The sequence below is a fragment of the Monodon monoceros genome, unplaced genomic scaffold, assembly GCF_005190385.1.
Source record: "Monodon monoceros isolate NGI ecotype Baffin Bay Population unplaced genomic scaffold, NGI_Narwhal_1 Super_Scaffold_6, whole genome shotgun sequence".
NCBI lineage: Eukaryota > Metazoa > Chordata > Mammalia > Artiodactyla > Monodontidae > Monodon > Monodon monoceros.
The window spans coordinates 66589462-66617251 of record NW_021703783.1 but is presented as its reverse complement, the minus strand read 5'-3'; the positions used below and the strand labels follow the sequence as shown (position 1 = coordinate 66617251).

The 27790-nt window shown below is 35.0% G+C and overlaps 2 protein-coding genes across 7 annotated transcripts in view; one reads left to right on the top strand and one right to left on the bottom strand.

Annotated features, from left to right (window-relative positions):
- The window catches only part of LRRIQ1 (leucine rich repeats and IQ motif containing 1), a 197776-nt gene extending 191991 nt beyond the window's left edge, over positions 1–5785 (bottom strand). For 5 of the 6 annotated variants that reach the window (XM_029204163.1, XM_029204165.1, XM_029204166.1 and 2 more), the window contains exons 1-4: positions 5725–5784; positions 2654–2872; positions 1729–1873; positions 447–558 (exon numbers count right to left, since the gene is read on the bottom strand). In XM_029204163.1, the coding sequence (XP_029059996.1) occupies positions 447–558; positions 1729–1872 (256 nt within the window). In that variant the 5' untranslated portion in view covers position 1873; positions 2654–2872; positions 5725–5784. Of the gene's footprint in view, positions 1–446; positions 559–1728; positions 1874–2653; positions 2873–5724 lie in introns of all 6 variants that reach the window. The other variant, XM_029204164.1, reaches the window with a different exon arrangement.
- A 75-nt stretch (positions 5786–5860) lies between these two features.
- Positions 5861–24741, top strand: TSPAN19 (tetraspanin 19). Its single transcript, XM_029206752.1, has 9 exons — positions 5861–5918; positions 11787–11879; positions 11970–12042; positions 13713–13837; positions 17187–17261; positions 20439–20549; positions 22102–22245; positions 23174–23257; positions 24537–24741. Exons 2-9 carry the CDS (start codon positions 11799–11801, stop codon positions 24603–24605), a joined length of 762 nt encoding a protein of 253 aa, XP_029062585.1. The 5' UTR covers positions 5861–5918; positions 11787–11798; the 3' UTR covers positions 24606–24741.
- The last annotated feature ends 3049 nt before the right edge of the window (positions 24742–27790 follow it).

The following is a 27790-nucleotide window of genomic DNA, read 5'->3' as shown; positions in this document are numbered from 1 at the left end:
AATCTTTGTTCATTCTATTATTCTTAGAATAAATTTGCAAGAAGTAAATTTGCTCAGTTGAAGCAAATAAAGATTGTGAGGCTTTGATATAAATTATATTTTTCTCCAAAAATATGTATGAATTGATACTTCTAAAATAGTCCCACAATTAGTTTTCTTTTCTTTAACATAAAGTAATAGAATGTCTGGTTTTAATTAGAACTGGTAAAACAAATTGTTAGTGGCTAGTACTTACTGGAGACGTAAGGAAGGTAGTAAGTAAAACAAATGAATGAACTAAATTGAACAGACCAATATACTACGGATATTTTATTAGAGATAAATGTGCATACCTGTATATGACAAGAGACAAGAACTTCAAGCAGTTTAATTTTCTAAATTATAAATTATTCATTATTCATACTTACAGAAAACTTATCTGCCAAGCAGATGAAAACTGTACTTACTTAAAACATCAGTATCTTCCACGTCCTGAAGAATGAGCTCTTCAACAGTTTTACTTTTATTCTTTATGACGTTAATACAGTGAAGAACTGAGTCAGGTAATTCATCTAAATCCTAAAAATGTAAATAATAAAAGAAACTGTAAAATTCTTTACTAAAACTATGTATCAAAATCTGTTTTGATATGCCAAAAATTTGAGTAAAATGTGTAAATGAGGTAAAAGGGCTCCGTATAAAGAGCATAATCCAAACAAATATATTTGGTTAAAATTTGCTTTTAATTTTCAGGTGGTTATAAATTGCATCCATGATTCTGTTGGATCTCATATTCGAATGAATAATTTCAGAACTTTTGTCACAGTTAAATTAGCTGTGAATAAAAAGATACAATAATATAAAAATATTATTTTCTCCAAAAGTATTATGTAGGTTATTGCAATCCTAATTAAAAATCAAATTGTAATTATTTTTTGAAACTTGACAAATGAGTTTTTTGAAAAAAGCTTAGTTGAAAAGATTTTGAAATAGCAGAACTACTAAAGGAATTTGACCCATTTTATATTTAAAAATATAAAACCACTATAGGGCAAAAATTAACACAATAATGGAAAAGAATAAATAGCCTTGGATAGATCACATGTATAACAACTAAATATATACAACAGATATGACAAATCAATTGAGAAGAGGTGGATTATTCCATAAGTGACCCTGGGAATATTTGTTAAATATATGCAGGAAAATTTTAATTAGATCTACTTTTTATAACATAGCTGAAAATAAGTTTCCATTGGATTAAGGATTTTTATATAAAAGAATGAATCCATGAATAACTTTTCTAGGCGTATAAACATTGGAGAAAATACCCAAATGAAAAGAAAATAAATGTTTGGTTTCCAAAAAGGTAACTATTCTTTGGTCTAAAGATTTCACATACATTTTGCTTTTTATGCATATCTAATCACATTAGAATGCTCAAGATTAAGTAAAAAAAGCAGGATACAAACATACACATGTGTGCAGATACGTGTATATATACATACACATACTTATACGTATAGTACAATCCCAATTTTGTGAAAAATGCACACATATACATGTGAAGTTATAGGTAATTTCTACCTTCAATATACCTTTTATACTTAAATATCTACTAATATATATTGCTTAAAGGTGACCCTAAGGAAAAAATGAGATAAGTATACAAAACACACTGAGAAAAGTAATATTTCTCCTAAAAGGCTTATCCAGTTAAAAGGCTCAAAAATATAACACAACACTTACTGTATCACTATTATCACTCTGGGTTTCTGATTTTGAATCACTATCAAAATCATCTTTTTCCAAGGAAGAAATGCTGATTTTATCCAATTCAGCTTCTATTTCTTCTTTGAGCTTTATATCATCATCATCGTTGTCTTCCATCATCCTTCATAATAAAACACAAAACCATTTAAAGAAAATTGAAGAGGCTAAATGCTGGTAAAACCTATAGGTTCTTTAATGTGCCATACGAATCCAACATGCTCTAGGTAAAAATTTAGTTTAACATAGCTTTAGTTTAACAAACTTTTCTCACACCTTATCATGGCTGTACTATATATTGAAGAAAATGTTTTCTCCCTATATTCATTCATTATTTCTTTAATGTGTTGACTACAAAATGATCAACTCTAATAGTACTCTTAAATTCTCTAAAGGAAAAGTTACATGGAATGAACTGGCTTACCTTTCTGAACCAAGAAACTTCATACTAAAATTCATTTTCATGGTAATAATTAATGGCAAAATACCTCTGAACAGCTTGAGTATTCAGAGATTAAAATACTTATAAGAGAACAACCTATGTCTATATATGGGGAAACATGTGGTTAGTTTCTACTCATTAAATCAGAGTTGTTAATTCCACCAGATAGCCACATGTTTTAACCAACAATAACATGTTGCAATAATGGCTAATACATGGCTTATAAGTTCAATATTTATTTCATTTAAATCTCTAATGCTTGTAATGGATATGGGTCAAGCAGTACATTGTAGTAGGTCTTCACATCATCATCGTTAACTACCATCATTAGCTTCCATGTATTAAGTACCTGTGACAAACCAGGCACTAGAAGACACTTGAGTGATTGATAACTTAATGGGTTAAAGGTCATTATAGTCATTGTATAGGTGAGAAAACCAAGGTTGGAAGAGGTTACTTAACTGCCATAGTATGATGCTAGTAAGTAATGGAAGCAGGATCCTAATTCAGAGATCCTGAATCCAAAGCCAGTGCTTTTCCCACTATCAAATGGTATCCAAACTCAGTCAAGCTCATTATCTGTCCAGCAATCCCTTGAACAACTTCTAGTCCAATAGTCTTCAAACTGCAGATGGTAACCCATTCGTGGATCAATAAATTAATTTAGTAGCTCTTGATCATCTAGTTTAAATGATAGGATAGAATAGGTAAAGTTAGGATAGGTCAAAAAAGAAACTGTAAGTGCACTGCATATACTACAGGTAAAAGTTGTTTAAAAAAACTTGTTTCAATTATAAGTACATGTATATGTATGCATGTGTGCATGATCTGCAATGAAAATTTTTGTTTGTTTATTTTACTGTGGGTCTTGGTATAAAAAAAAGGTTGAAAAATATTGTACTAGTCAGCTTTTATTTTATTTTCCAGACTATTCCAAACTTTCATTCTTTCCTCCAGTCCCTGGCCTTTCCACTGCTGTCTTCTTCCCGGCCCTTCCTTCCTTTTTTTCTTTCCTTCCTTCCTCCTTCCTTCCCTCCTCCATGCTCTCTGTTCTTCCATCCCTCCTTCCACTCCCTTCCTCTTTATTTTCCATCTTTTACTCATTCATCTCAAAATCAACTTTTTGGGAGGCTACAAGATGCATCCACAACAGTGCTAGGTGCTACAAATACACTGATTAAATAAGTAACCTGTTTTCATAGAGTTTATAGTCTAGTTAACAGAGAAAATGAAACATCCTCATTTTCCTATTTCTTTTCCTGAAGTCTCTTCTAACTCTAATCTTATTAGGAGAGGAGACCCTCTTCCTAATAAAGTGTAATCCTGTACTTATGCTCTGAATCTGATAACTTCTCACCTACTGAACTGTCTGCTCCATCCACTATTCCTTCTGTTTACTACTTTGCCATACATTTGTATTCCACTGCCACTCCCTCCATAAACAAAATCAGTTCATTCCTATCAAAAAAAAAAACAAACCCACACAATACCTGTGCCTGTCCTTCCTCTAGCTATAGATATCACGTATCTTTCTTTCACACGTAAATGATTTACCTCGACTGATCTCCATGTATTGCATACACTCTTAGGCATTTAACCCAGAGAAATGAAAATTTCATTAATAAATGAAAATTTATGCTCACACCAAAACAAATGTTCACAACGGTTTTATTCATAATAGTCCCAAACTGGAAACAACCAAAATGTCCCTCAATAGGTGGATAGTTAAACGGACTCTAGTACCTCCATACCATCAGCAATAAGAGGCATGAACCATTGATATATGCCACAATACCAATGAATCTCCAGGGAACTACGCTTAGTAAAAAGCCCACAGCAAAAGGTAATAGACTATATGATTCCATTTACATAACACTTCTGAAATACTAAAATTTTATAAAAATGAGGACATATTAGTGATTGCCACTAATGGAGTGGATGGGATTGGAGGAAGGTGGTTATGGTGATAAAAGGGCAACATGAGAGATCCTTGTAGTGCTGGAACTGTTCAGTATCTTGACTGTGGTTAATTAGTGAACATATTCAGATGATAAATAGTGTATTACATAATACACACACAAATGAATACAAATAAAATTGAGGCAATCCGAATAAGATTAGCAGATTATACCAATATCAATATCCTGGTCGTGATATTATACTAGAGTTAACAAAGCATTACCATAGGGAGACACTGGACAGAGTGTATAAGAGGTATTTCTGCATTATTTCTTTAAGCTGGATGTGAATCTATAATTACCTCAATAAAAATTTATTTTAAAATATCCTAAGTACTAAGAGGACAGTTAAATAAATTATGATAAATCCATAGAATGGAATACTACACAAGTCCTTTAAAAAATGGGTACATTTACTGTACTCCTGTGGAAAGGTAGCCAAGAAGAAATAATTGAACAAAGGCAAGTGGCTGAAAACTACAGAGAATAACATCTCTTTTGCATAACTATATGCACGTACACACACTTTTTTTAGACAGAAACTTTCTGGAAGAAATTGGGGAATTTTTAATTTTCATTTCATACCTTTATGTTAAGTGATTTTTTTATCATGAATATGTATTACTTTTATAACTTTAAAAGCTAATTTTAAGATATTCAATTTTACTCATAACCTCCCTCTTCCAAAAGAAAACAAAACCAGAACCAGTGCAAAATGCTACCCGTAATCAAACAATTAAAATGTGATTCAAAAGCTTTGCTAGGTGGAAAATTAGATTTTTTTAAAACATGGCTATAAAGCAGAATGTACAGATTCACAAAACTTTCTATAGAAAGAAAGGCGGGAGAATATGGTAAAGGAGACATTTTCATTATATGTCCCTCTCTGCTCATCTACTGGCTCCTTAGATCAGCCCTGCCCAATTACATATTTGAGCAACATATTTGATTTTAAATTTTGTAGTAGCAAATTTTTAAAATGTAAAGAGAAACAGGTGAAATTTTAATAATATATTTAATTCAATCCAATATATCCAAAATATTATTTCAACATATAATCAATAGAAAATTATTAATTATAAGGCCAATGTAATTACAAAGTTTACATTTTTGTTTTGTAAAATAATTCTTCAATATCCGATGTGTATTTTACACCTACAGCACATTTCAATTCGCACTCGCTGCATTTAAGCCCTCGACAGCCACCTGTAGCCGGTGGTTACAGGATAGGACAGGGCAGCCCGAGATGGATCCCATTGCAAACAGGCTACAGTAAACTACTTCAAGTTGACAATACACCACTTGGAGTTGGCTAAAGCTGCCAAAAATGGGAAATTTTAAGGAACTCCATCCTTCAACTGTAGTTCTTCAAGTTCCGAATGAACTACCAAAAATCTTCAAAACTGAAAGGAGCCTCTCGCTCCACAGACTCGCTCAGCCACCCCCTGGGCGCGCAGTCCCCGCTTCGCCCTAAAGCCTGGCCGCCGCGGAGAGGGGCCCGGCTCCGCCTGCGCTCCCGCAACTCTGCCTCGCTTCCCCCTACACCAACCCCGGCCTTGAGGGGTCTCGGCTCACCCAGCCGCAGCTAAAGGTTCGGCTTTGTTGGAAAACAGCGCCCGGAGCCTCCAAACAAAGAGTAACCACGGCAACTGCCAATCCCAAGGAAGATGGACCTTACCGGTGCCCCAGTAGGACAAACTATCTCTACTCGAAACCAGAACGAACGCTTCATCTCAGGAGCTGGATAAGGAATTTAAAATTCCTTTCAGGTACGTTTTAATATTTAAATAATTTTGGAAAGTATTTAATAAAAAAGGCCACTTTGTTACAATTACCCAAGCAGAGGTAGCCTGACCTTTAAATTGTTTCTGACCTATCTGTATTTATTATGTGCATCTAGTACATGTTGAGTTGCCCATGTGTAAATTGTACATTCCACAAAACCTTAACCCTGAATAGTGATTTGTGGGGACTGGAAGTATGGAAAAAATGCCAATAAATTGTTTGCCTTCCGTGACAACAGTTTCTTTTAAAAAAGAAAAAAAAATCAATCAATTATCAGGCAATTATCAAAATCAGTTATGAAAAACTTCTAAGTGAATTGATGTGTGGGGTGAGAAATCCGAAAAATTATTTTCTGTAATATGTTTTACTGTAAAATATTGACGGTGACACACACTTTTAATATAAAACTTGAAGTTTAAGTATATATCACAATATTTAATGTTACCTTAAAAATTCATCAAAGTTTCTTTTTTGGGTGTACAGTGTACAAAATGTAAAATTTCATTTTAATTAATAACAGATATCCCTGATTTTAATTTTTTTGAAGTTTGCAAATGAAGCATTAAATTCCAAGGGGAAGTAGTTAAGCATAATTGTAGAAGATATCTGATATACAATAAGCTAAAAGCAAACAATTTCATTGAACCTTTGAAAGAAAATAGACTATATTTCCTGGTAACAACTGAATAATAAAATGTATTGTGTCAACTTAAGAATTAATAACATAGAGTGAGAAACCAGTAGACTTTTGATATTAAAAAAACACATTAGTTCCTCGTTTAAGAAAGATAATGATTTTCAAAAATAAACTACTTCTGGTTTCAGAATTAAATTTTGGGTATTTTCATTATTAAAGCCCATGCTCAAGTAACATTTTTTCTTTTTCTAGTTTAGTTTTGTTGCTGATTTATAAACTATCAAACTCTTCATTTAAAATGCTCAGACTAACATTATGTTGAAATTCACATTAAAAAATCTTAAAATTTTGTTTGTAGTTATGAAATTATTCATACTTTTCCCAAAGAATATCAAATCCATTAGTAATAAATTAATTTCTAAAACTAATTTTAAACAACTAATTTGAAGATATTGTCTGAATTGCTTTCCTTCTTAATGCTTACCTTGTCAAACAAATTGATAGCAAAAAAGAAAAACACTGGAAGTTCTTCTGAAGATAAATTAATCCGTGGTGCATGTCTCTACAACTCATACTTTCAAGTTACTTATTAAAAAGAAAAAAAACCTACTCAGGTTAAAGGATTATGGACAAAGTAACATAATCCACTTTTGGCTATAATTTCTAGGAGGAGTGCAATTAAAGAGATTTTTGCTAAACGCTGCCTAGTTAAACAATAGTTTCAAGTTGAACTGATTTACAATCTATGACTATTTGCAAATTCTTAGCAAAGCACACATGATCCCTCACAATCTTTACTGAGTCTACTTCTCCAGCCTTATCTTTCATCTCCTGCCACTCTACCCACGCCCTTGTGCACTTCACTCTAAAGCCTGTGAACGCAGTGTTCCATCTGTCTTGAAAATTGCTTCCTCTACCCTGTGTTTGCCTGACTGGGACCCTCTTAATCATCCTTCAAGAATTATCTCAAATTCATTGCCTTTCTGAAACTTCCCAGCTCTGTTATTCCCAGTCCCCACACCCCCAACACAGTTCAGAGTTGGCCACAGGCTTTAATACTTGATTCCCTAACAGTTTGTCTTATTTATTCATTTTTTGTGTTCCCATCTCCTGGCACTGAGAAGGAACTTAAGAACAGTAATTTAGAGTATTATTTAACTAGTGAAAATGACACCTATGAATAGGTGAATTATTGTAAATTGTCCTTCCCTATAGCATTTATACTATTAAAAAATATCTCTGCTGTTGGACCATTTATTAACTAATCAGGAAATGAACCAAAGAAATACCATACCAGGACCTTATTTGAGTTAGGTAAAAAAATTCTTTGTCTATAGCAAAATAAAATACAAGTCTACCACACTACAAATATTTACTTAGGAACTGCACGAACTTGCATATCTTTGTGTAAGCAAATCTTCATTTTCGTTGATGTTGTTTTTAGTATGTGGGGCTTGTGGCTGAAAAGATCACACGTGACCATCTCTTACCATTCTATGCAAACGTTGCTATAGGCTTCCTTGGCTTGTTGCTAAGACACCTTGTTTGTTGTGTTCTAACTCTTTAACTTGAACTGCTTGCTGTGGTCTGAACGATTGTATCCCTTCAAAATTCACATGCTGAAGTCTTTACACCCAATATGATGGTGTTAGAATATGGTACCTTTAAAAGGAGGTGATTAGTTTATGAGGGTGTATCCCTCATGAAAGGAATTAGTGCTCTTAGGAAGAGATCCCACAGAGCTCCCTTTTGCCATGTGAGGATAAAAGAAGTCTGAAACTTTGCATCTTTATCTCAGACTTCCAGCTTCCAGAACTGTGAGAAATAAATTTATGTTGTTTATAGACTACCTAATCTGTGGTATTTTGTTATAGCAGCCCAAATGGACTAAAACCCTACTGTTTGAAGTTACCATGAACATCCTCCTTAACCAAGTCAGCTGACTTTGAGAGTACAGAATTCTCTTCCTTTTGACATCTGTCTAATGTAACATTATTTTAGAAATTTCTTCCTCGATTGGTTTCCATGAAATCATACTTTGCTTATTTTCTCATTTCTTAAAGTCTGCTTTAAAAAAAAATCCAAATTCCTAATTATATCATTCTCTACAATCAAACCTCTGCTCATTTTTGTTGTTGTTTTTGCGGTACGCGGGCCTCTCACTGTTGTGGCCTCTCCCGTTGTGGAGCACAGGCTCCGGGCGCGCAGGCTCAGCGGCCATGGCTCACGGGCCCAGCCGCTCTGCGGCATGTGGGATCTTCCCGGACCTGGGCACGAACCCGTGTCCCCTGCATCAGCAGGCGGACTCTCAACCACTGCGCCACCAGGGAAGCCCCTCTGCTCATTTTTATCTATAGTTAATCGCTCATCTCTTTCATTTATTCCCAAGATATCAGCTCTCTATGGATGACTCCCAGTTCTGCATAGCTTATGCTCTCCACTTACCTGCACTCCATTTCCATTGCTTAACCACAAGGGTATCTTTTACCAATTCAAACCCAATTATTAAATATTAAATTTATGGAATTTATGAAATTTTTTCAAACAATTCCAGTGATTCTCATTATTCTTTTATTTTCCCATCGTAAAAAATCTTTCTGATCATCTTTGATTCTTTCTTGCTTGTAGTAAAGCATATTGAAATGTATCAAAACCCTCTTTTTCTCCCTCTAATTATCTTTTTACTGCCCTTTCCTATCTATCGGTCATTTTATTTGGCTTTTCCCACCGTAAATCGCTTCTTTCCTTCATCTTGGGCACATAGTTACCTCTGCCTCCAACTGAGAATTGCCATGTGATTAATCGCTATGTGCCAATGGAATATGAACAGAAGAGAAGTATGCAACTTCCACCTCACTTGCTTAAAAGATGCTCGCCTAAGTTTTCTCATCCTCTTTCTTTCTGCTGACTGTAAAGGATTACACCTTGAGCAAATTTGGGAGCCATATATTGAACAGGCTGGAGAAAGTGCCATGTTCCTAAGATGATTTCCCAGTAGAGAACCCATTACCCATCTTGGACTGAGAGAGAATAAACTTCAGTTTAGTTTCGTATTTGGGCCCTTTGACAAAACATTTTAGCCTTGACTCAACCCTGCTAATTATTATCAAATCAACAGTCAATCCTCTGCCTTCAACATTTCACACCAGAATCACAGAAATCTCATTCATTAGTCTTCTTTCTCTTTCTCATTCATAGGGAAACAGGGGCTAGGTCTTTGGGCTTAACTTCTCATTCAGACTGTAGAATGAGGATCACAGCTTTCTCATATGCTGCAGTAAATAGAATTGAAGCCAAAATGTAGATCTACAACATCTTGGAAAGAAACTGAAATAAAAATCAAGCAGTCTTTCCAACTGAGTGTCCCATCCAAATAATCCAGGAACTGGAGGAATCCAGGAATAAGACTAGAGGACAGAAACTGAAGAAACCAAATGATAGCGGGAGAGTTTGAAGCAGAGAGTGGAAGATAAAGCCTGGAGAGACTCCTGAAGCTGGGAAGAAGTACCTTGGATATTTTTAGGAGGAATATGGCCTTGGATTGAAGTAGGGAGGGAAATGCATGGATGCTAATCTAGACATCTCTTACTTATCCACTTTCTAAGGCATCTTTCAGTTCAACAAATGGATTGGGTTTCTTCCTAACTAGGGGCAAACAGCTTCAAGTTAGTCCTACTAACTCTGCTTTTGTTAGCAAACCAAACGTGGGTCTGCTCACCCACACACAGTAAAGCCAATCTACTGACACCAGGTTGTGCTGAAGGAAAGTACGGCATTTATTGCAAGGTGCCAAGCAAGGAGAACAGGCAGCTCCTGCTCAAAAGACCCAAAGTCCCCCATGGCTTTCAGGGAAGGGGTTTTAAAGGCAGTATGAGGGAGATGGTTGCAGGGTGCGTGATCAGCTCGTGCACAGTTCTCTGCTTGGCTGGCATCAAGGTGAAGTTTCAAGCATCATCAACCTTCTGGTTTCAACCAGTCTAGGGTCTATGTTCTTATGTCAGCAGTTTTCATCTGGTGGGGGTCTGCTTCCTATAAAAACAACTTATGAATGTGTGTCAGGCCTTTATCAGTGTCTTTCAGGGAACTGGGAGTTGGATGATTCTGCTATGTAGCAGATTTATAGTCTAAATTGTTACCAGTTCCCCAGCCCAACAGCTCTTCTTTGTTTCTACATCTTCACATTTCCCAATCACTAACTCTTGAGTCAGCCTTTTGAGACTCAAGGGAGGCCTGGGAGGCTAAAGCAAAAGTCTTTTACTTCAAAGGACAGGGACACAAGGGCTTGTATACTGTTTCACTTTCACCAGGTCAATTATGTACTGCATGTATTACATTGTAAACTACAATAGTTTTTAAAATACTGAGCCAGCTAGAATTGAAACAACCAAGGAAAAAAGAAAACCCAGAAACATACCCAAGAAAATGTAAAGCTTCCATATCTAATAGACCAAGCACCAAAACCGATAAGTATTGATTTTTACATAAATGCTTTAGGAAAATTGGCTATCTGGAAAATAATTTTTATTTAAAACCACCTTAAATTAGTTCCCTTCCTTACACTGTATACCAAAGTAAATTGTAAGCTCATTAAATCATTTAATTCACCTATTCATTGATTCATTCATTCAATAAATATCTATTGCTATTGTACCCACCATGTGTTAGACTCGGGGTTGTAATGGTATACAAGATCTACTCTCTCCACTTAAAGACCTCAGAGTCTACATGGGAAGGAAGACAAGTAAAGATGAAAATAGGCAACAAATAGAGATTAGGGAAAGGCTTCCAAGGCTAGACCTCAGTGAGGAGCTAACATTATTCTGGGAAGAGTTAACATTATTCTGGGAAAGAGGAGGACAGTCAGATGTAAAGGAAAGGTTTCTAGCAAGGAGAACAAGGTGTGTTATGACTGTAAACAAAATAAAATATTTCATTTTCTGAAAACTGCAAGGAGTTCAGTAAGGCAGCTATTGACATGTTCTAAAAATGCCCTCTTGGTCTCGACTGCCTGGCCAAAAAATGCAGATAAAGAAAGAAAGGTACAGTTTCAAGACATCTTCAGTATTTCCTTATATTTAGGAGAGCAAAGGGGAATGTTTTACTGACCGCTGGTATGAGAAGAAAAATATGCAAATAAAGGATGTGAGTAGGCAGTATTATTTAAAGTTATTACTGTGGTGAGTGTTTATTGTAAAAGTTGTGTTTATCTTTTCAGAATCACCAGTATATGGGGAGAAAAAGAATGTTAAGGAAAAACAAAACATTAATTTTTAAATACTTTCTTAATCTCATTAATGGAGCTTTTTTGGTAAGTATCTTCATAAGTATTTAGTAAAGAAAATGTGCATTTATATTGGCAATTAGTTCAAAAATAAGTATTGGCTATCTTTTTTTGTAGGTTCTTGGACTTTTACTCATGGGATTTGGTGCATGGCTTTTATTAGATAGAAATAATTTTTTCACAGCTTTGGGTATGTATCTATTTTCCTTTCTCTATATCAAACAAGGAATTCAGTGTTAAACAATTGCATACATGATTTATTCAGCAGGTGGCAGTATTTCTCTAAAATTCATTAAGTACTGTCCAATTTTTCCTCAGAAAGTCTTTGCCAATTGTTCTAAAAGCACCTTATTAAATAATAAGACTTAAATCCAAGACCATAAAGGAGAGGGAATTTTGAGAGAGAGATCTAGGAACTTTGGGCAGGAGAGATGAGAGAAATGGAAGATTGCAGTTGTTCTGCTGACTCTGGACTTTTACAGATCTATAGACTTGAAAGGATAATGGAGATCAAAATAGCTCACTGCCCAAGTTAAATAATCTCTTTTAAAACTCAGTTACCATATCCTGTCACCATCACATGATTAGAAATAAAATATTCCCTATGGAAACAACTTAAATGTACATCAGTGGATGAATGGATAAAGAGATTTTATATAGATAGATAGATATAGACATATAAATCTATCTATCTATCTATCTATATATATATAGATATCATATCGTTAGGCACTATCCCATGAGCTGAGGATACAGAAGTGTACAAGAAAGATAAAGGGCCTGTCCTCATGGAGCGTAATTCCAGTGAGGAAGACTAGAAAACAGCACATAGAATGTTCATAATTTGACCCCTGTAAACCTTCCCAGTCTCACCTGCCTGAAACTGTAAATGCCAGCAAGGCTGAGTTTCCTACACACACTGCACCATTCTGTGTCTTAGAATGCTTCCGCCATTCCAACCTAGAGACTTCCAATTATAATTTAAAGCCTAAGCCCAGGTGTTACCTTCTCCAGTAATCTTGCATATCTTCACCTTCTCCCCCTACTAGATTAGGTGCTCTTATACCCAGTGGTGTGCTGATAAATGTCCTGGGATGGAGTCTCAGTTTATGGTATTTGCTGATTTCTGTGGTTTAAATAATCCCATGATGGCCAATTTCAAGGTGCCAGTGTGGACTGAGTTGGTTTACAGATTTTGTGAAAATTTAACAGTTGGCTTTTATGTGCCAGAACAATCTGGTTCCAGCACACCACTGCCCATTGCCTCTACTCTTCTCCCATAAAACCTAGGGCATATTTAATTTATTTATCTCCCTTTAAAAACAAATTGTTAAGCACTAAATCTGTGCCATAGCACTAAGCATTTAACAGTTAGCCTGTTGACTATATAAATATATATAGTCTCTAGCACAGACAGTTCAGTCTAGATGGGGAGAGAATAAAATACAGTTTTAACGGGACCATATTAGCAATAAACTCAGGGTTTCATACATGGGAAACTTAACCCACATGTGTTAAGTACTCAGAATATTTTTGATGAATGAATGAATGAATATAAAAATGTTTGGAGGTACATTAGACATAGAAGAATTCACCCTAGAAAAAGTCATCTTCTTTCATAGAAGACAATAAAGATAAGGTAAAGTTAAAGGGACCTTCTGAGATTGAAGAAATTCTCTATCATGTCATTAAAGGAAGAAAAGTTGTTAAGAGCAAGTAAGAGGTGCTAGAATGAGGTTAAAAAAGAAAGAGAATCCTAGTGGTTTGTTAACAGCTGCCTAGGAAACCTTGGGTTGCTGCATTTATTATTAAATAGAAAACAAATGTCACTTAATAATAGCTGTTTTGTGGATTCCACAGATGAAAATAATCACTTGATAGTATATATTTTTCGAATTTTGATTGGAACTGGTTCTGCTACTGTTCTTCTTTGTCTCTTCGGTTATTTGGGAATTCACAGTGAAATCAGATGGCTTCTAATTCTGGTACGTATTTCATTTCAATAGCCTGAATCTGTATCTTTGATTTTCAGTGTTTGAGTCACACACGTGAGCAAGAATGATTTATGTCACTGTAACACTGCAGTACAATGTGCTCTTGGGAATAAGGCCATGAAGTGCCCCCGCCCAAGAATCTTTTCTAGGTAGAATTTTCTTGGTGAGTTTCCCATGGACTAAATCTGGACCTCAACACTTACACACTTAGATATTAATTTTGAACACAAAGTCAATAGGAATCCATCTCCTAGGGTGAACTACAATTAACCAAACTTAAATCTGAAGATTAAAATCAGAATACAGTATGTTAAAGGCAACGAACAATGAAGTTTAGCAGGGAAAAGGAAACATGGCCTGTAGTCGGCACATTTTCTCCCTGTGGGTGTGCCATGTGGGAAGCTAACTTGTAACTGAGATCACAATTTATAATTTAACAAAAAGAAATACAACTGCTGAGAGGGCCAGACTCTGGCATCTGGCTAGCACACTATCTCTCCGCAGGCATATAACATGAAAAGGTAAATTATAATGAACATGAGCCATTTATCATACGTGGAATAGGTATGGATCACAATCAGTGGATTCAGGTAAAATATAGCTTTTAACATTTTCTTTAAATCAAATTAGTTTTAATTCACAGGCACTTTCCTGTGAAGCAGATAGGAAATTCAAATGTATCCAACTGTGCCCCTCTTGCCAGGAAGAATGCAGAGATACTTAGCTCTTATGTAGTGCTGAAAGTCTGGGTGGTCACTTTGGATTCTGTTTATCAGTCTACACCAGTTACCATGAAAGCACTCACTTTCCCAGCTGATGTGGTCCCTTCAGGACTACATATTCTGCTGTTTGAATGGCCTAGGACAGGAAAGGCAGCGCTGTTCTTCATCCAGTATATACCAGTACAGGCATATCGGTGAAATTCTTTTGTGAAGGATTGGTAATTAACCATTACCTCAGTTCCTTTCCTGCAGTTCCCCTTCCCTGAGACCTGAGACATTCAACCCTGCCAAGGACACAGCAATTAAAGGAGTCATGCCTGACAGAGGAATTCGTTACTGCCTATTGTTAATAATTGCTGCCTATTATTATTTGAATGTTACCCATGGCAGAGACATTTTAGGCAACACTGGAAACCACACCTTCATTTCCCTCTGGGTCTTGCCTCCTTACCATGGCAATGCCAGGAAGCCAAGTGCTAGCCCTCATTGCTTTGAGAATCTGCAGACTCTAGGATCAGTCTCACAATCTTTTTAGTCTAAAAAAAGACTTCACTCTCTCTTCTTACTCTCCTCAAAGGCACAACCTCTATTCTCAAATTTTATCTTTCTCTTCTCCCAGGGCCTATAACATAATTTTCTCATGGGGCTTCTGATTTTGGATATGGAAACCAGGACAGAAATGATTTGCAGGAAAATTTTACTTTTCTCCTTGCCACAAATTCCCATTTAGGTAAAGGAGACAGAGAGCCTGCTATTAATATAATGTGGTTTGAGGATGGGAAAGGAAGGAGGCAACTTGAGGGAGAAAAACATAAACATCTTATAAGTTTCTGCCTCATGTAATTCAAGTATTAATGGACTGTGACTAAGAAAGCCTGACAGACCCCATCATAAGGAATATACTACTAGGACCTGATAGCTTAGATCCTGAAGCCAAGATACCATTCTCCCTTCCGGACGGTCCATGGAAGAGTATTGCAACATTTTGTAATCACGACACTTTTGCTATTCTCCTCTGAATTTACCAATACTTTTTTGATGGACACACTTTTTCTTTAACCATGTTAATTCACATAGTCAAGCTATGGGCAAATCTTATAGAGGCCTAAACACTATTCTCTGGCTTAAAGGTGATTTTGCACACTCCTACTCTAGTCAAATAGATATTACTTTTGCATTTTAACTCCTTGGGACAATTTCACTTTCCTGTTAAAAGTTCTCCAGCAGTCTCTCACTGTGCTCTCTAAGTGCTAATAACATATAAATACACTGAATATTTCTTCTGTAAATATCTAACTGCTGTTAAAAAATAATTTTCAAAGGTAAAATCATGAATCACCTATATGAAAATGAGCATGTATCAGAGACTTTATTTATATAATTAATTAATAGAGGAACCAGTAAGAAGTAACAACCAGTTTAAATAAGAATTAAGCTTGTGGAGATTTATATTCTCTATAGACTATTCATTAGCATTTTCATGAATAGTAATCATTTGCATTGCTATGGAAACTTTTGTATTACTATCAGAGTTGTATAAGTTAACTCTTTGCAGAGTTGAATAATAGTTTAGTCAAAGGTAATATTTCATACTCCCATTGAATCAGAAACCTGGGAGGGTCCACAGACAATAAGCAGCTTGCCATTGAAAAGAAACCCAGTGACTTTTTTAAAACAATTGTTTTGCGCAGTTTTCCCTTTCTCTACCTGTCTTCACTACTATCCCTTGGCAGTGAAGATTAAGTAAGGTGTTGTGTGTAGAAGTATTAAAAATCTAAACTTCTAAATGGATCTAAAGACCATATTTTTGTCTCTGAAAATAGGAAATATATTTGTCAAGTAAGCAATTTTAATGGACTATTTTAAAGTATTAAATGTTTAAAATAGGTGAAACTAAGAATACTAACAGTAAATCATCCTTGCTTATATTGATATTTTAGTTAGTAAAATATTCAGACTGCTAACTTTTAAAATTATTTTGAATTCTAGATAATATGTATCACTATTCACTGCTATGATGAAGAAGACTGCAGTGGCCATACGTTTAAAAAAAAGAAAATAGTCAAATAATGTGAAAATCATTTTGTTTGGCTTTGGATAGAAGTATTTTCAGTTTTCAAAGAAATAGTCCAAATGTGCATACAGATTAACTTTACTATTGCCGTTGCCTTTGTTACTTTCTCATTATTTTTATTGTTGTTGCTGTTGTTACTTTGTGCATGATGGAAGAGTTTACATGGTAGGTCACAATTTAGTGAGTTCTCCACTGGTAGCAGAATGGTGTAAGTGGAGGTCTAGATATTTAAGTTCCCCTCTATGACAGTTTTAGATCTGAATGAAGAAGGTATCATCATCAACTCCATTAGACCAAGTAGTCTGTTAGGGTTCTCATGAAACACGATCACTTCTTTCTATCTTACTCTTATCCAAATGTTCACTGATTTTTTTTCTTTGCCTTTTGTTTCAATAATTTCACTCATGTATGAGAACAGGAAACTTCAGCAATACCTATGTATTTTAAGACTGTACATTTCATGTGATGTGCATTTTCCCATCATTGTAGCATCTAAAAACATATTAGGAGCATAGTTCTCATTTCTGTGTTTCTTTTGTTTTAGTATGCAGTACTGTTAATGTGGGCCTTTGGTGTTCAAGTTGTACTTTCAGCACTCATCTTCATAAAGAAAGAGGAGGTATGGAAACATCATCCTTTTATTTGAAAAATAAAGAAAAGCAGATACTTTAGATTATTGAGACCTAAACCTATATTAAAAGCTAAAGGTAAATGTCTTTGGGGGAAAAAAAGGATTCAATGGAAGTACTAGAATTCCATATAGGAAGGGGACAGGGGTCAGATTGGAATGGTGGACTAGGAGAACTTGTCTTTAACTCTGTCTGCAGAAGATTGAGAATGTTGTAAATAACAAAGAATGTAGGGGAAGAGGAGATGATGCTTATTGTGGGATATCCAAAATTGGCCCCCCAGCCAACCCTGGCTGCCACTACTGACTCCATCACTGTACTATATTATATTTTTGTAAAGAAATACCTTTAGATTTGTACAGATTTTAAATTTAGCAATTTCATTTAAATAAGATTATTGAATAATTCATATATTTTGTACAGGTATGGTCATGAGTGATACAGTTAACTAGAACAAGATTTATATTTTTCAAGTTCAAAAAAAGCACATAATAAATTACCTGAAAAACCTTTTTGGTAGCAAAACTTACCTATTACAGCCTACAGACTTTTAATTCTTTAAGAAATGTCAGTGTTTCAGTACAGTCAAGGTCTGACTTTGTCTCATGGGAGACTCTCCTGTAGCAATAAGAGCATGGACTTGAAGTCATACAGATCGGCATGTGACTAGATAACAACAAGCCATTTAACATCCCTGAACCTATGTCTTCATCTACCTACCTTATAGAGTTATCATTAACTGACGATTATAAAGTTCCTGTTATAGAGTAGCTATTTGGGAGCTCTCTACCTTCCCTCAATTGATTTTGAAGGAGAATCTGATTAATTTCTAGGCTTCCTAGCCTTCAGATTCTTTCTATATATCAACTCCTAATTAATGGCCAAACCTCGACAAAATCTTTCCTATACAACACCATTGCCCTCCAATTTCATTTGCTCTCTTGTGCTTGGCATCTATCCTGGATATCTAATTATCTAGGGCCTGTTGTTAATGGTTTGGCATTTGGAGCTAAAATTTCTTCTTTCCATATCCAAAATGTGTGTGTGTGTGTGTGTGTGTGTGTGTGTGTGTGTATGCACACACTCAAGTGAGTCCTATAAAGCTGTTTTGGTGGCAAAGCACCAGATCCCAACCCATCAGCCTCTAACTTTTGGACCTGGTGATGGAACCTGAATATCACACTTAAGGACCCTTAACACATGAATATAGTTCATCAGTGGCACCCATATTTATTTAAGTATTATTCACATACTCCTCTCTACCTATTTTAAGAATAAGAACTATCATTTAATAATAACTACCATGTGCCAGAGACTGTGATAAGCACTTTATTGGCACTATATTATTGATCCTCACAACAACTCCTAGAGATGCATTGTAAATCCTTCTTTCTAGGACAGGAAACTGAGGCTTTGAAAGGAGAACATACATGCTAAAATATATCATAGCCAAATGAAGGAGTCTGCACTCTAACACTTATTAACTGATCCCAGAAATGACAGCTTTGTTTACATCACTTGCTTTCTACATTCAAACTGGACTGAGTTCTCATGAGCCTCTAAATATTTTATGTCATTTACAGTGCCTAACTCAGTGTTGGAGATGCACTAGGTCTTCATGGGTTGTTTGTCATATTGAATATGTGTGAGGGAATTTTACTTATATAGTAGCCACCTAGATTATATATGAAAATCATTTTTACTCTTATGTACTAAGGTGTGATTCATATGCACTCTGAATCTCCCAAGTAATGCTTTAGAAGGTAAGTAAGGACATAAGTCTGCCCCCTCTCCACAAAAATATAAAATGGAAAAACATCATTTTCTATTCTAAATAAAAATTAACTTAGAGAATATGTTAAATTGATCACTTATAGATCTAAATAACATGTTATTTTATTCCAATCTTCTTAAATGTATTAAAGCATAGATATGTAAGTGGGTAAAAGTTTAACTTGTACAGATGTCTTAATTATTGTAGTATTCCCACCAGTTATTTAGTTTTCATTATTAAAGAACAGCATATTACAATGAGAAATTATTAGACTAGAATCCAAATGAATTATATTTAGAAGTCTCAGCTCCTCTTCTTTATTCATGTAAGCAAAGCAAATAATCATATTCTCTGAGTATCTATATCCGTGTTCATAAAATACAAATAATATCTGGCCTTTCTACCATTTTTGGGGGGGCCTCACTGTGCAGCATGCGGGATCCTAGTTCCCTGACCACGGATCAAACCCTTGCCCCTGCAGTGGAAGTGCAGAGTCCTAACCACTAGACCTCCAGGGAAGTCCCTGGCCTTTCTACCTTTTGCTATTTTACAGGACCAAGTTAGGAATTAGTTATGAAAGTCATATAAACTTCTAAATGCTTAAGAAAGTTCCTACTAAAAACTACCTTTGCAAAATCTAGATTTCAAAATAGCAGTTTTCCTCCAAACTTTCACATGATTGTTTTTGTTTTAGCATTGTGAAAAGACTTTTTTTAATTAAAAATCATAATTCTTGTAAAAATATACAATAGACACAGGTCAATAATTTTATTTAACATCTTGTTTAATGCAGGAACCAGTTAAGATATAAAAACCAATTCAAAGGAGAGTCCAAAGAGAAGATACTACAAAACCCAAACAAAACAGGCTTGGAAAGGGGACAGATCGATTCCATCCCCACCAGGAAAAATTCATCTGCATTTCTTTGACAAAGAATCATTTGCCTAACTACAGTTTTCTACAACTTACAAAGTTGTAAGATAAATTAAAAACTAGGAAACATACAGACTCGTAGAAACAGAGGACCCTGAAGGTGTACTAGAGAAAGCCTAGTTTTCATTGAAAAGATCCTCAGTCATTTTTTTTGGTCCATTTAAAAGCCTTTCACAATTTTTCCTGAGGGTGTAAAAAGAAATGTAGAACCCTTCCACATTCAGGAGAACAGCACATAACTTTCTCCCTAATCAGAAACCAAGTCTACTGTAATCTTCCTATAGATCACAGTGTGAAAGACCAAAGGCCTCCACACTCACTGATTGCTAAAAATAGTTATAAGGAAGAAAAAAACACATAGAAATAATTAGAAAACAACAAACTGACTTTGAATACTTTTTATGAGGAACCATAAGGAAAGTTTCTATCAAATTTTCACTTTTAATAAAATTTTCAACAGGTTCACCAAATATGGCATGATAAAATTGATTCAGTCATTTCTGAGTATGGATCTAAGGACTTGCCTGAATACATACCCAAGTGGACGATTCTAAATGCCTTGCAGAAAACAGTAAGATGAAATTAGCGTAAAACTAAAAATTAGACGCCAAAGGTGACCGCTGCTGAGAAATGGGGAGAGAAGGAAGGACAGGGGATGAGGCACAGGAATTAGAGGCTCTTGTATTTCATCTAAACCAACAGGGTGGCATAGGATTGTCTCAATTTACAGATCTTGAGTTTTATCTTTCTTTTGTAATGTGTATCTCCTTTTCTGGGTTAATTGACATGCATTTTAACCTGAATTCATGTGTAAAAGTGTTAGGAGTCTACTGACAAGTGGAATAATCTACCCTGTCACCCCCATGGGGAGATAGGGTCTAAGCACAGCCCCTGCTGGCAGCATGGTATCCTGGTGGTTACCATTTGAGCCTGAACATCAGGTTTGCCACGCAGTAACTTTGTGATGCTGGATAAGAAACCTTCTTAACTTCACGTACCATATTAACAAAATAGATAGGCAGAATGACCCCTACCTCTGGTTGTTAAGACTAAAGGAAGTAATGTAGGGAATATAGAGAAAGGCTTGGATCTGGGACATAGTAAGCAACTAATACTTGTTAGCTAATGTTGTTAGCATTATTATTTTCACAGTTCAGATTTTTCTCGGCAAGGTAAGGGAGTGTGTGTAGTCAGCCAAATTGTTTACAAGAGTAGATCAGCATGGGAACATAGTAAGTGCTTTATACCAAAAAAAAAAGCAAACATTTAATAGCATCAGGCCCTTTTACAGGTGCTTTTCATATATTAACTCATTTAGTCCTCCCAACCCAATGAGTTAAGAACCGTTATCTTCGTTTTATAGATGAAGGTCAGAGAAATTCAGTAACTTAGCCAGTATCACTTGGCTAATAAGTGGCAGAGCCAAGATTCAATCCCAGACAATCTAGCACTAGATTTTGTACTCAGCTACTACACCAGAGCCTCACATAAGCATAGTTATTATTTTTAGTATATTTAATAACAGAAATGCTTTTTAGGAGAATTTAAATGTATTATAAATGATTTTAATTCATCTTATGTTTTTCACTGATGTATGTGATCTGAACATGTATTGCATTTTCAGATTGCATTATGATTGATAGCAGAGTATCAAACCTTAGGAAGGTTTGATACCCTAAGAAAGTAGCAATAACCTTGAGTCTTTATGTATATTAAACACATATGGCAGCACACGTTGGATAAATTATAAAGAAAACTGTTATAGTTAAGAGAAGGTGTGGCTAAGGTGATTCTCTCTTCTGTTCTGGATCTGAACATGGTTTAGTAAATCAAGCATATCTTTCATCCTGAGCTCCTATAAGGCAAATTCAGATATAACAATTTCATTCATACATAGCCCACTTATATGAGTAGAGATCTTTAGCTCTGGTTAACTTCAACCATAGCAGCAACAAGGTAATGGACTAAACAAACAAAAATATACTTATTGTTTTAATTCACTACATTTGAATGGAGAATAAATTAATAAATTTATCACAAAACCACTTTAATATGCATAGGAGTCATATAATTAACTGCATTTTCAATATTTTATAGTAAAATTTATAGAATCTTTTTTCTAGTTACAGTGTTGTGGCCAAAAAAATTACACAGATTGGATGAAGAATAAGAATAAAGAAAATTCAGAACAGGTGCCATGTTCTTGCACAAATTCTACATTAAGAAAGTGGTTTTGTGATGAGCCACTGAATGCAACTTACCTAGAGGTAAATGTAAGTTACGGCTTCTCCAAGTGTTTATGGTACCTTTTTCTTTGCAAGTCATTTTAGAAATCTGAGCAATTTTTTATATTAAAAACAGTGTCATTCATGGTTATTAGGTTCTTAAGCAACTTAACTAAAATGAAACCACAGCAAGGTGAATTGTATTATTTGTTATATAACAAATTAATTAAACTTGCTGGAGTATGTGATATAAGTTCTCCTAGAACTTGGGATACCATCAACTTTCCCCTCAACCATCCTTTGATGAAAGAGGCACTTTTGACAAATCTCTGTTGTGTAGGATTGGTAAAGGAGCTGCAATAGCAGAAGTAAAGAGGCATGAGGTTTGGCAAAAACTGAGGGAGGAAACCCCAGCAGTGACAAAAATGGTGTTTAGGTAAAGGCGGCAGAAGCAAGAGTAGAAGTTCATCTGTAGCAACTGCTATTTACAGATACAGAATATTGATAAACTAGGGATTTCCATCCCAAGAACTTCTTATTCTTTTGTAGTTTATATACTGATGTTATTCTATTTTTAAGATGTATCTTTCAATAACATAATTCATTCATAGATAAATGGAGTATTATGTTTCTTAAAAGATTCTCCTATTTGGGAAGTATCACTTTAGGCAGTAGTATGCTGAATTACAGTAGCGTGTGGAAAATCAAATCCCTCTCAAAACTAAATTTCTGATTTCAACTACATGACAACATCTTAGCAACTTTAAAAGTAGCAACCGAGGTGTCCTGCAATTATATGAAGCTTTCTGGTAAGTCCAGTCTCCAGTTAGACATTGACTTGCTTTTTAGACTTTGGTAAATTACTAATCTCTGTGTCTCTTCTTCTTTGTAATAGAATTATGTATAAAAACACTTCCAAAAAAAAAAAATTTCCATCTCCAAGTCAGCCTAAGTAAGTTCTTTTCCTTAGGGTTGTGAAAATAAAATCAACACATGGTATCATACTAATGCTTTAACATTAATTGGAGTTAACTTTGGACTTTTGGCTTCAGAGGTAAGCTTTTGTTTATATGTTTAAAGATAAAAAATTTAAGTATAAACTATATAGGATAAACTGTAGAACAACCCGGTGGAGACCTAATCAGACAAATTAATCCAATAGGAGCCAGGACACTGAGACTGTTCACACCCAGGAGAGGAATAGGTCCCAGCTGGAGGTGATATCCCTAAGTCAGCCTGGGTGGAGTCTGTTAATAAGTTATCATCCTGGGAGGTGGTGATTTCATTGCTTTGTGATTTTTTTAGAAATATCAATACTTCATATCTCGGCAGTGAGAGGACCATGTTTGGCAGTCTGCAAGCTGGCAAATTTCTTAAATCTAGGCTGATGTTTGACATTAGTAAATCTATTCACTCAAATACTCATTTGTTCATTGCCTCAATCATTCATTCAATAAATTTGGAGGGTGGGGGGAGAACATCTACTGTGTGTCAGGTACTGTACTAGATGTTAGAGATACAATGGGAAGCAAAATCTACATATTCCTTGACCTCCAGGGTGCCAACTGCAGAATCAAGGTTCAGAAGTGGTATTTCATTCTCCAGTTTCAGTGAAGACTGATGAAAGCTAGTGAAGGCTATGGATTCAAAGAAACTGTGAGAGTGGATAGATTATTACTGTGTAGACTAAAAGGTTGGAATAAATATGTAATGCGTGGTTTGGCCAAAATAGGATACCAAATTTAATTTTATGTTGATCCACAAAGGCACTGACATAAAGTTCCATAAATTCTCTTCAGCTGGTAACAGTGTTAGTCTCAGGATAGTGGTAAACAAGACATTTTTATAAGCACCGATATCATTCTTTTTAAATGTTTATTCTCTATTCACGCTGAGGTATTTAAGGCAAGACTGAATGGGGGATATTATCTGTGCTCCATTTTATCATCTACCCTTTGCAGACCACCTTTCATGATCCTGTAACGAAAGGAGGGAGTTTTGTAGGAGTGATGACAAAGTTAGAAAGATGATGAACACAAAACATCAGCAGTTCATCAAGGCGTCTAGCCCAATGATAGCCCATGTAATTAAAACTGAGCAGTCTATTCCTTAGCCCCCTCTATAAATGAACTTGGTGACAGCTGGGTTACCCTACAAGACTCATTCTGCAGACTTCTTATCCACAACCATATGTACCTTACTCTGAAATTTTCTTATTCTCCTTGATCCCTTTTCCATTTACAGAATACATTTTGGTGATCATATAGTATTAGCTTTACAAATTATTCTTATTGATTACATTTTGATCTCTTATTGTTTCCTTTTTTTTCCAGGTTTTGCAATTCTCATTAACCGTGTCCTTCTTCAGACACATCAAGAATAGAATACATGCAGAAAAGTGATCTTTAGATTTTAATTTGTCCAGAAGAAACCAGTTAATTCTCAAAATAATCACGTTGTATTCTTCTAGTCCAAAAAATAAAAAAGTTTTGAATTATATTCATTAAGTTTAAGATTTATTCAAGTCATTGATTATATGTAACACAGAATTATTGGATATTTTAATAAATCAGCCCATGAATTTTTTATTAATTTGGTTTTTCAAAATATCAAATTCTGGAGAGATTGGAATTGACATATATACAATATTGATACTATGTGTAAAATACATAACTAATGAGAACCTACTGTATAGCACAAGGAACTCTACTCAATGCTCTGTGGTGACCTAAATGGGAAGGAAATCCAAAAAAGAGGGGATATATGTATACATATAGCTGATTCACTTTGCTGTACAGTGGAAACTAACACAACATTGTAAAGCAACTATACTCCAATAAAAATTAATGTAAAAAAATACCAAATTCCGTAGCTTAGGACTTTACCTTGACTTATTTTATGAATTTAGAGAATATCATCATATATGCTAATTTAAAAATATGGTAAATTATCACATATATTTTGAGTTTCTTATGTAGAAAAAATACCTATATGATGTTCAGAAAACACTAAGTAAGCAATTATAACATATACTTTACATTTGCAAATTTAAGGAAACAATACTGATTTATAGGAGATTTCAAAGAAAGATTGAAAAATCTTCATGACACTACATCCACATTGAATTAATAATTTATTTCTCTCTTCTTATAGTGCTTGCAAGTGAATAATAAATTTAAAATTTGACAGATTTGGATATACTTTAGTGGCTATAATAAAATATTAAAATAACAATGAATTTTTAACTATAGCAAAAATAATCTATTCTAAATACTCGTTGAATTCTCATACTCATTACTTTCTCCTCATTTTTACCCTTTTTTTATAAGTTTTGTTCTGTGCATGTATGCACAATTCTCTGAAGGATATAAAAATAACCTACCTGTTCTATTTTCCTAACAATGATACTGTGAGAACAGAAAAAAAGTCCTTTGAAAAAATAAAAGCTGCTAGACAGATATGAGGTATTATCATATCATTGCTGTCCTTTATAGGAAAAGGCTGCCTTGACCTTGAGGAAATGAAGAAAGAATAGATTAACTGAAGATCCTGCATAGAAGGATCTGCTCCTATAGAAGGCTCACTCTTATTTACTAATTCAATCATATCTCTTTTCATCTGTCTATTCAGTACACTGCAGATTACAGAGACCTATGGACTTTTTTTTTTTTAGTCAGCACAAAAGAAAATAGAATAACCATTTTTTCTGAAGTGACCTGTAAATAGACATGCCTTCTAAATTTAAGGGAAATTCTCTTGGGATTTAAAGCTCATTTTCAAATTCCTGTTTTCTCTAAAATATGCCACAGGAACACACTGATAGCAAAAATCTCTCTCCTACTTGGGAGTTGAGAACCAACTTATTTGTGATCAAATAAATATTATAGAAATATATTCTGATATATTTGTTTTTTGTATCAAGGAAACAAAAAAGGTCTCTAGATACTAGATTGCCTATTTTTAGCAACTACAGTTAAATCACAAAATATATGCACTACTGATCAAATCTATCACCTTTATGATTTTAGGAAACATTGTCTTAAAAGATGTTGCTTTACACCTTGAATAAAATAAAGACTTACTTGGTAAGATAGAGTAGATCAGGATCATATCTCTCTCAATATTTGTTTTTCATTTCTGAAATAGAAAACGTAGGAAGTTCTGAAAATCAATCTGGATCACAGTGAATTAAAATTAAGGGCAACACATAATCCTGACGTCCCCTGCAAGTTGTTATATCACTTGCAAAATACATTTAGCTTACTTCAGGCTCCCCATTTTAATTATGTTTCCAAAAATCAGGACTGTTTTGTGATGGTACTATATAAGTGACCTACTTAAAAATTCCTTTTATCTTCTTTTCTTCTTCCAGATAAATATGCATGCATTCAGTCAACAAGCATTTATGAAGAACCTACTATGTACCAGGGACATTACTCACTTATGAGATATGAAGATGAATAGATAACATGTATAGTTCCTCTTCAGGGCTAGCTTCAGGAGCATACAACCTGTCTTTAGAAGAGCTCCACACTAGGCTTAATACTTGGCAGTTGCCATCTTGAAATTCTTAACTTTTGAACAAAGGACCTCACATTCACATTTTGCGCTGGGCTCTCTAAACTAGGTAATGAGCCCTGTCCCTGTAGTTAAACTCAGAGTCAGTCACACATCCTGACATGTGAACAAATAAATTGTGTGCATGTTATAATTTTTATGGACACCCAGAAGGAAAATGTCTAAGTTTGCTTTAGGAAATCAGAGAGCACTTCAAAAAGGAGAGTCACTCATTCAACAGTTACTTATTGAGCAACTGCTACTTCTTGGGCACTGTTCTAAGTGCTAGAGAAAGAGTAGTGGATAAAACAAAGCAAACAAAATATCATGAAGGTTACATTCAAGTCAGCAGAGCCAAACAACAACATATAAACAAAATTATTATGTCAGATGGTGGGAAGTGCTATAGAGAAAAAATAAGTCAGGAAGTAGAATAAGGAGTGTTGGGGAATTATGAACATTGCAGTTTGAAATAGGCTGTACAAAGATGGCCTCATGGAGAAAATGACTTTTGAAAGAAGAACCAAAGGAAATGAGAGGATAAGGGGAAAGAGCACTTCAAGCAAGAGGAAACAGCAAGTAGGAAGGAAGAAAGGGTCTGAGACAAAAGTGACCTGTAAAGCCTTGCTCAGTACTTCACAGTGTAGGTGGCCAATAAATGTTAATGATCTTTAATGGGTCAGATTACTCAGGATGCCATCAGTTATAAAACCCTATTGCCAGGAATTCCTTGGCGGTCCAGTGGTTAGGACTTCACACTTCCACTGCAGGGGGCATGGGTTTGATCCCTGGTCAGGGAACTAAGTTCCCGCAAGCTGCAAGGTGTGGCAAAAAAAAAAGACACACAAAAAAACTGAATAAACAAAAACCCCAATTGCCCTCTGAGGTTGTCTGACTCTGTACTCTATGGTTTTGATTCCATTAGGCAATCACAAATAAAATCTGTCCAAATTTGTTTGGTAAACAATAGCTGCTAGTTCGGTTAGTCACTGCCACCCACATTTCCTTTCTCCAGGCACCTGAATAAGAG

Excerpts from the sequence above, each read along its gene's own strand:
- TSPAN19 (XM_029206752.1), top strand. The coding sequence starts at position 11,799 with ATGGGGAGAAAAAGAATGTTAAGGAAAAACAAAACATTAATTTTTAAA. Across the intron at positions 11,880-11,969 it reads TCATTAATGGAGCTTTTTTG|GTTCTTGGACTTTTACTCAT; the intron begins GTAAGTATCTTC and ends CTTTTTTTGTAG. Across the intron at positions 12,043-13,712 it reads TAATTTTTTCACAGCTTTGG|ATGAAAATAATCACTTGATA; the intron begins GTATGTATCTAT and ends TGGATTCCACAG.